At 44.9% G+C, this 10,266-nt stretch overlaps 1 protein-coding gene across 1 annotated transcript in view; it reads left to right on the top strand.

Annotated features, from left to right (window-relative positions):
- The first annotated feature begins 492 nt into the window (after positions 1-492).
- The window catches only part of ehbp1l1a (EH domain binding protein 1-like 1a), a 66,628-nt gene continuing 56,854 nt past the window's right edge, over positions 493-10,266 (top strand). The window contains exon 1 of the mRNA XM_056300234.1: positions 493-797. Within this exon, the coding sequence (XP_056156209.1) occupies positions 694-797 (104 nt within the window). The 5' untranslated portion in view covers positions 493-693. The remainder of the gene's footprint in view (positions 798-10,266) is intronic.

Genomic DNA, 10,266 nt, shown 5'->3' with positions numbered 1-10,266 from the left:
TCTTTTGTTTCGTAGTTTTGGGGACTATCAGCATGGCTTCACCCAAAAGTGGCACGTTTGAAAGCAGGCAAAGGGCCACTGGAGAAACACCTTCGCTTCCGGTATGCTGCTTTTTTTGCCATTGCGTATTGATCATGTAAAACCGATAAAGCAAATCAATTGAAAGTACGCGCATGTTGCCATTTTTCATGTTTTTATTTATTAATTTTTTATTTTAATTTCTTAATTTGTAATTTTTCTTCATCCGTTTTTTTATTTTACTTCTCGCGTTCTTAGGCGAAATGGAAACGCAGAACGACCCAGCTCTTCCTCGAGCGGACGCGCGCGCGCGTCCCCGCGGCACCGCCGCCGCTGCGCGGGACACGTTATTTCGGGGGTACTGAATTCCGCGGCACGCCGCCTCCGCCTCCTCCTCCTCCGCCTCCTCCGCCGCGGCTCGTCGTCGTCGTCGGCGGCGTGCGTTTGTTTTGTCGCTCGTGTGTTGACGCTCGGGGCGCGAGCGCGGCCGAGCCTCATATCGCTCAGCGCCGCGAGGGAGCTGCCGGTGTTTGCTCGCTTTTGGCTCCGTCCCCACCACCCGGCACCCGGCACCTCCGACAGGGACCGAGGGGTGAAACGGCCGGGCTATATTTTATTCCCTCCTAGGATAAACGTCACGTTTGGACGCGGCGCCTCGAGCAAGGCGGCCGGACCATGACTTCGGTGTGGAAGCGGCTCCAGCGGGTCGGCAAGAAGGCGTCCAAGTTCCACTTCGCGGCGTCCTGCCAGGAGCTGATGGTGGAGTGCACCAGCAAATGGTGAGTACCGCCGACCGGCCGTGCCGCTCTGCCGCCGCCGCCGCCGCCGCCGCGACCCTCTAACGGCGGAGTCCGGCCCTCTCGCCGACTCCCGGAGTCGTCTTACTTTATTCTCGGGTCAGTCCGGAGTCTCGGCGAGGCCGGGACTCCGGACTGACCGCCGCCGCCGCGCCGACTTATTAGTTTCTAGTGAGATACGCGATGCCACATATACAGAGCGGGTCAGGAGACGCGCTCCGACGCACGCCTAAAACTTCTCACTTCCGCGTCTGCCTCCGCTCGTATAGAATGATAACCACACGGCAGAGGCTCACAGCGGGCCACTTGGCAGGCGGTCTAAAGAAACCGGCTCGGGGGAGCGGGGGGGAGGTGGGGGGGGGGACGTGCGGCTGGTCTCTCTGAGGGAGCGCTAGAGCCACAGGTGTGCCACCTGACGACGTCATCGCCATCATCAGCACCATGTCAACACCGCTCCGGCTGCGTCTGGGCGCAACGCCCTTACCGAGTCGGACTTGGGGACTCGGGGTGAAAGGTCAGAGGGCACTCCGGGGTCGACGTCAGGGGCTGCTCTCATGCAACCTGTCGGGGAGGTTCAGACGGACACTCGCTTCAGAGAGGTGCGAGGCTCTCATCTGGAGCTGTCCCAGCGTGGTGGTAGAAGACCTCCGCCCGACTCCATGCTCCCCAGGTGACCCCAGCGCCAGACACGTGGACTGGACGGGAGCTCCTGGAACCAGCGGTGCGTCTGACACGCTGACGTCACCGTCCAACACCAGGCCGGCTGTGAAGGATCAGGACTTGGAGAAGCTGCAGAAGTTTACTGAAGACTTTGGTCAGGACGGCTAACAATACTAAACCTTAAATAATACAAAAAAACAAAAACTGTTTACTGGAGATGCCATGACGGGCGGGTGGCTGGATCCGTTACCATGGCGTCATGTGCCGCTATGCATGTCTATTAAGCCTGATTGAGTGGAATGCATGCTGCGACATATCAGCTGATCCTCCCACCCACCGATGTAGTTTCCCTGTTACTGGCCACCAGCACGTGTTAGCTCTCCTCCTCTCCATACCCTTCTCCTCTCCATACCCTTCTCCTCTCCATACCCTCCTCCTCTCCATACCCTTCTCCTCTCCATACCCTTCTCCTCTCCATACCCTCCTCCTCTCCATACCCTTCTCCTCTCCATACCCTCCTCCTCTCCATACCCTCCTCCTCTCCATACCCTCCTCCTCTCCATACCCTCCTCCTCTCCATACCCTTCTCCTCTCCATACCCTTCTCCTCTACATACCCTTCTCCTCTCCATACCCTCCTCCTCTCCATACCCTCCTCCTCTCCATACCCTTCTCCTCTCCATACCCTTCTCCTCTCCATACCCTCCTCCTCTCCTACCCTCCTCCTCTCCGTACCCTTCTCCTCTCCATACCCTCCTCCTCTCCATACCCTTCTCCTCTCCATACCCTCCTCCTCTCCATACCCTCCTCCTCTCCATCCCCTCCTCCTCTCCATACCCTTCTCCACTCCATACCCTTCTCCACTCCATACCCTTCTCCTCTCCATACCCTTCTCCTCTACGTACCTTTCTCCTCTACGTACCCTTCTCCTCTCCGTACCCTCCTCCTCTCCGTACCCTTCTCCTCTCCGTACCCTTCTCCTCTCCATACCCTCCTCCTCTCCGTACCCTCCTCCTCTCCGTACCCTTCTCCTCTCCGTACCCTCTTCCTCTCCGTACCCTCCTCCTCTCCGTACCCTTCTCCTCTCCATACCCTTCTCCCTCCTCTCCATACCCTTCTCCTCTCCATACCCTCCTCCTCTCCATACCCTCCTCCTCTACATACCCTCCTCCTCTCCATACCCTTCTCCTCTCCATACCCTTCTCCTCTCCATACCCTTTTCCTCTCCATACCCTCCTCCTCTCCATACCCTCCTCCTCTCCATACCCTCCTCCTCTCCATACCCTTCTCCTCTCCATACCCTTTTCCTCTCCATACCCTCCTCCTCTCCATACCGTCCTCCTCTACATACCCTCCTCCTCTACATACCCTTCTCCTCTCCATACCCTCCTCCTCTCCATACCCTTCTCCTCTCCATACCCTCCTCCTCTCCCTACCCTCCTCCTCTCCATACCCTTCTCCTCTCCGTACCCTTCTCCTCTCCATACCCTCCTCCTCTCCATACTTGCCATTTTTCTTTCAACGGCCCAGAATAATCAATGTTTTGCCAGACCAGAAACTTATCTCAGTGACTAGCACGTCATCCAAGTTAGAGCGGCATCTTGTCTTCAGTCCTCAGCATCCATCTTTGTTCCAGTAGCCACAGGACATAAGATGGCTTTTGTCTGTATCGGAGCAAGGGTGTGTTGGCTCGATAACAGCTCAGCTGGGCTGCACAAGTGGAAATACAGTAGATGTCAGAATAGATAACTTCGTTAACTGACCAGTTCGTCTGTCAACACTTGTGATCGGATTACCCAAGATGCACTTGTGAACCTCAGCTAAGGGTAACTTGTACTGCCATGCTGGAGCTCAGCAACACGTTAGATGAGACATAAACTTGACAAATATGACCTCAGCTAACATCAATACACTGTAAACTTATGACAAGTTGAAAAATTGGCCATTTGTTCTTGACAACAGAGTAACATGACTTACTATTAACTTTATTATTATTATTACTATAGTGTATTATTGTATTATTATTATTATGGTGTGTGTGAATTAATTAATTGTAAAACACTTTTTGTGGCTGTTGCAGCTAGAAAAGTGCTATCAAATGCAACTTGATGGATTGATTGATGCTCCAGTCATGTCATCCCTGTTGCTCACCAACTCACCGAAGCTCCGCGTACGACCGCTGATACCCAGATCAACACACTGACACACACAACTATAGAGACACAATCATATGCTGACAGAAATGACACGCACAACTTCTAAAAAATACAATAACAAATCGCTTCTATGCACCCTATGCATTAACTTTGTGCGATGCCTATTCACACCTGTGTCCTGTGGGACCCAAACCTGGTTTTTTGGCCCTTACCTGCGTTGTCGCCACCTGACTAGATCCTTGCTTGTGTTGTATTAACTCTCAGATGTACGTCGCTTTGGATAAAAGTGTCTGCTACATGAAATTGTAACACTGTAATTACATCTGTAGGGGCTGTTTTCTTTGTTTACATTCTATACGTTTTGTTTACATTCTATATATATTTGATAACATTCTATATAGTTTGTTTACATTCTATATGTATTTGATTACATTATATATTTTTGTTCACATTCTATATGTATTTGATAACATTCTATATAGGTTGTTTACATTCTATATGTATTTGATTACATTAAAAATATATATTGTTTACATTATATATTTGATTACATTCTATATATTTTGTTTACATTATATATATTTGCGTACATTCTATACATTTTGTTTACATTATATATATATATGATTACATTCTATATATTTTGTTTACATTCTGTATATATTTGATTACATTCTATATGTATTTGTTTACATTCTATATATATATATGATTACATTATATATTTTGTTTACATTCTATATATATTTGATTACATTCTATATATATATATGATTACATTATATATTTTGTTTACATTCCATATGTATTTGTTAAACCGTCTCATCTGTACTGCACTAGCACACTTTACATTGTTGTCTGCTTGTGCAGTTCATTATGCTTGAACTTGGACTTTCTAATCTGTCGTATTTACCATCCCTCCCTGTGGAGGAGATCAGCAGCTGATAGTTTGTCTTGAGTGTAAATGGGTTTAAACTATAGCATGTGTGTACTGGAGTATCGTATCAACTGACTCTACTGTATAGTCAGTTAATGTGTACTGGAGTATCGTATCAGCTGACTCTACTGTATAGTCAGTTAATGTGTACTGGAGTATAGTATCAGCTGACTCTACTGTATAGTCAGTTAATGTGTACTGGAGTATCGTATCAACTGACTCTACTGTATAGTCAGTTAATGTGTACTGGAGTATCGTATCAACTGACTCTACTGTATAGTCAGTTAATGAGTACTGGAGTATAGTATCAGCTGACTCTACTGTATAGTCAGTTAATGAGTACTGGAGTATAGTATCAACTGACTCTACTGTATAGTCAGTTAATGTGTACTGGAGTATAGTATCAGCTGACTCTACTGTATAGTCAGTTAATGTGTACTGGAGTATCGTATCAACTGACTCTACTGTATAGTCAGTTAATGTGTACTGGAGTATCGTATCAACTGACTCTACTGTATAGTCAGTTAATGTGTACTGGAGTATAGTATCAGCTGACTCTACTGTATAGTCAGTTAATGTGTACTGGAGTATAGTATCAGCTGACTCTACTGTATAGTCAGTTAATGAGTACTGGAGTATAGTATCAACTGACTCTACTGTATAGTCAGTTAATATTTACTGGAGTATAGTATCAAATGACTCTACTGTATAGTCAGTTAATGTGTACTGGAGTATAGTATCAGCTGACTCTACTGTATAGTCAGTTAATGTGTACTGGAGTATAGTATCAACTGACTCTACTGTATAGTCAGATAATGAGTACTGGAGTATTGTATCAACTGACTCTACTGTATAGTCAGATAATGAGTACTGGAGTATTGTATCAACTGACTCTACTGTATAGTCAGTTAATGTGTACTGGAGTATAGTATCAACTGACTCTACTGTATAGTCAGATAATGAGTACTGGAGTATTGTATCAACTGATTCTACTGTATAGTCAGTTAATATTTACTGGAGTATAGTATCAACTGACTCTACTGTATAGTCAGTTAATGTGTACTGGAGTATAGTATCAGCTGACTCTACTGTATAGTCAGTTAATGTGTACTGGAGTATAGTATCAACTGACTCTACTGTATAGTCAGATAATGAGTACTGGAGTATTGTATCAACTGACTCTACTGTATAGTCAGTTAATGTGTACTGGAGTATAGTATCAACTGACTCTACTGTATAGTCAGTTAATGTTTACTAGAGTATGGTATCAACTGACTCTACTGTATAGTCAGTTAATGTTTACTAGAGTATAGTATCAGCTGACTCTACTGTATAGTCGGTTAATGTGTACTGGAGTATGGTATCAACTGACTCTACTGTATAGTCGGTTAATGTGTACTGGAGTATAGTATCAGCTGACTCTACTGTATAGTCGGTTAATGTGTACTGGAGTATAGTATCAACTGACTCTACTGTATAGTCAGTTAATGTGTACTGGAGTATAGTATCAACTGACTCTACTGTATAGTCAGTTAATGTGTACTGGAGTATCGTATCAGCTGACTCTACTGTATAGTCAGTTAATGTGTACTGGAGTATCGTATCAACTGACTCTACTGTATAGTCGGTTAATGTGTACTGGAGTATAGTATCAACTGACTCTACTGTATAGTCAGTTAATGTTTACTGGAGTATAGTATCAACTGACTCTACTGTATAGTCAGTTAATGTGTACTGGAATATAGTATCAGCTGACTCTACTGTATAGTCAGATAATGAGTACTGGAGTATAGTATCAACTGACCCTACTGTATAGTCAGTTAATGTGTACTGGAGTATAGTATCAACTGACTCTACTGTATAGTCAGTTAATGTGTACTGGAGTATAGTATCAGCTGACTCTACTGTATAGTCAGTTAATGTGTACTGGAGTATCGTATCAACTGACTCTACTGTATAGTCAGTTAATGTGTACTGGAGTATAGTATCAACTGACTCTACTGTATAGTCAGTTAATGTTTACTAGAGTATAGTATCAGCTGACTCTACTGTATAGTCAGTTAATGTTTACTAGAGTATAGTATCAGCTGACTCTACTGTATAGTCAGTTAATGTTTACTAGAGTATAGTATCAGCTGACTCTACTGTATAGTCAGTTAATGTTTACTAGAGTATAGTATCAACTGACTCTACTGTATAGTCAGTTAATGTTTACTGGAGTATAGTATCAACTGACTCTACTGTATAGTCAGTTAATGTGTACTGGAGTATAGTATCAGCTGACTCTACTGTATAGTCAGTTAATGTGTACTGGAGTATAGTATCAGCTGACTCTACTGTATAGTCAGTTAATGTGTACTGGAGTATCGTATCAACTGACTCTACTGTATAGTCAGTTAATGTGTACTGGAGTATAGTATCAACTGACTCTACTGTATAGTCAGTTAATGTTTACTGGAGTATAGTATCAACTGACTCTACTGTATAGTCAGTTAATGTGTACTGGAGTATAGTATCAGCTGACTCTACTGTATAGTCAGATAATGAGTACTGGAGTATAGTATCAACTGACCCTACTGTATAGTCAGTTAATGTGTACTGGAGTATAGTATCAACTGACTCTACTGTATAGTCAGTTAATGTGTACTGGAGTATCGTATCAGCTGACTCTACTGTATAGTCAGTTAATGTGTACTGGAGTATCGTATCAACTGACTCTACTGTATAGTCAGTTAATGTGTACTGGAGTATAGTATCAACTGACTCTACTGTATAGTCAGTTAATGTTTACTAGAGTATAGTATCAGCTGACTCTACTGTATAGTCAGTTAATGTTTACTAGAGTATAGTATCAACTGACTCTACTGTATAGTCAGTTAATGTTTACTGGAGTATAGTATCAACTGACTCTACTGTATAGTCAGTTAATGTGTACTGGAGTATAGTATCAGCTGACTCTACTGTATAGTCAGTTAATGTGTACTGGAGTATAGTATCAGCTGACTCTACTGTATAGTCAGTTAATGTTTACTAGAGTATAGTATCAACTGACTCTACTGTATAGTCAGTTAATGTTTACTGGAGTATAGTATCAACTGACTCTACTGTATAGTCAGTTAATGTGTACTGGAGTATAGTATCAGCTGACTCTACTGTATAGTCAGATAATGAGTACTGGAGTATAGTATCAACTGACTCTACTGTATAGTCAGTTAATGTGTACTGGAGTATAGTATCAACTGACTCTACTGTATAGTCAGTTAATGTGTACTGGAGTATCGTATCAGCTGACTCTACTGTATAGTCAGTTAATGTTTACTAGAGTATAGTATCAACTGACTCTACTGTATAGTCAGTTAATATTTACTGGAGCATCGTATCAACTGACTCTACTGTATAGTCAGTTAACGTGGCTCCTCTGGTAGCTGTCAGGCCTTGTCCTTTAGCTTTGGCACCGCGAGACTTCCCTTAATTCCATTAGCGTTGCTCACGTTGCAGTCTGCCTGTTGTGTCAGTGTCCCGGGCCTGGCTCGGTAGCGGGCCCACCTAAACATCCACGCTGCCTGGAAGTTGCGTTACGCTCTGCAGCCAGTATCAACATGTTGCCGTCCCTAGTTACAACAACCATCTGGAAGCACCATTATGTGTTAGGCAATACTTACTGTGACAGCAAGAAACGCTGTTGTTGTTGTTGTTTTGTGTCCTCTGAAGGACTATTTTTGCACATATGCTGAGATGGACGGAGGCAACCTCGCAGCCCGGTGTCAATGTATGGATAGTAATGATTAGGCCCGGCTTAATGAATAACAAGGACAATAACGTTATTTACAGGGCATTTCTCAAGCCAGGCTACCAAGTGTAGAAGAGAAAGAATCAAGCAATCACAGAAAACGTCAACAATTAATAAATAGTGGACATCATCCAAACCGCTTATCCTGCTCTCAGGGTCGTGGGATGCTGGAGCCTATCCCAGCAGTCACTGGGCGGCAGGAGGGGAGACACCCTGGACAGGCTGCGGCAAAGACTGAATAGAGCAAGAATACAATCAGGAAACAAAACATAGTTTCAGTATGACCAGGCAAAAAAAGGGCTTTTAAAGGTGTTTTAATGACGACGCTAAGTTGACAAGTCTGATGTCCCTGGGCCGGTCTTTCCAGAGCCCACTATGGGCTCCGATGAAGACAGCTTAGTCACCCTTATGCCAAGCATGCACCGAAGGGTGTCTGTGAGGCCTACACAAAAGTTCAAGACCATTAAGGGAGTCATCAGGAAATCTGCACGACGCGGTGGTCACAGGTAGTCGTTTGCCGCGAGGGAGCCAAGCCTCCTGTGATCCGTTCCTCAACTCGCCAGGGACTCTTGAGAGAACAGCGGAGCGGTGTGGTTTTGTCTTAAAGCTCCAGTCTTGGCTCGCCTCCTGTGCGTCGCAGCAGACAGACTATGTGGCGATGACGCAGCATCATCGACAGCCAGTCCCGTAGTGTCTGATCCCCGGTGACTGCCCTTCTTTCCTAATCGTATAGTGTTGGCACAACAAGGACGGGAAAGGCTTAAAATGTGGGACGCTCTCCGTTACGAGGCTTTTGAAAATCCTTTGGCGTGTGCTCGGCTTTAGTCCAACTCCTAGATTGGAGATAGTAGACGTGTTCCCTTGGGCTCTTAGGTTTAGAAGGTCATATTTTCATTCCCATTCATCTAACCTGGGGATATATAGTACTGTGCTGTCGCCTCTACTTCCTGTCCGGGGTCTTGCTGCATCATTATGGCATATTAATCTGAATTATATACCCTAGCTGGCTAAAACAGGAGTACAGAGTTTATGTCAACGTGTCAAAATTGAAGCATATCAGTTTCAAAGTGATTAAAAAATCTCTACCTTTCCATTGACTTTATCATCTCTCTCTCTCTCTCTCTCTCTCTCTCTCTCTCTCTCTCTCTCTCTCTCTCTCTCTCTCTCTCTCTCTCTCTCTCTCTCTCTCTCTCTCTCTCTCTCTCTCTCTCTCTCTCTCTCTCTCTCTCTCTCTCGTTAATCGTTGGCCTGGCTTTGAATATCCAGGAAACAGTCAGCCAGCTCTTGTTGGATTAGCAAACTGTCCAGGATGTCTTCTTGCCTTCCATGCCAAGTATGATGGGATAGGCTGAACCCCCCTGTGACCCTAAAAATGTTGGGGTTGATAAAGAAAATGAATAAATCAGATGGTCCACCACTGCATTTCTGTCCAGTGTGCAGATGCAGTGGTGCGGGAATGTTTGGGAATGTTCTGTATGTCTGCATAAAGCTGCCCTACACCATGATTAAACCTTCATCCACGTTCTAAAGCTAGATAAAGAAAACCCCATTTAACAAAACATTATTTAACCGGCCAAAAATGTCCAACATTAAATATCTGTTGTAAAAAGTATGTGAACCTGGGGTGTCTAGGTAGTGTGGCGGTCTAGTCTGTTGCCTACCAACATGGGGATCGCCAGTTTGAATCCCCGTGTTGCCTCCGGCTTGGTCGGGCGTCCCTACAGACACAATTGGCCATGTCTGCGGGTGGGAAGCTGGATGTGGGTATGTGTCCTGGTCGCTGCACTCGCACCTCCTCTGGTTGGTCAGCACGCCTGTTCAGGGGGGGAGGGGGAACAGCGTGATCCTCCCACGCGCCGCGTCCCCCTGGTGAAACTCCTCATTGTCAGGTGAAAAGAAGCAGCTGGGA

Source organism: Lampris incognitus, chromosome 20 (genome assembly GCF_029633865.1).
Source record: "Lampris incognitus isolate fLamInc1 chromosome 20, fLamInc1.hap2, whole genome shotgun sequence".
Lineage (NCBI taxonomy): Eukaryota > Metazoa > Chordata > Actinopteri > Lampriformes > Lampridae > Lampris > Lampris incognitus.
Note: the sequence above shows the minus strand (reverse complement) of the source record. Positions and strands in the feature narration are given on the sequence as shown.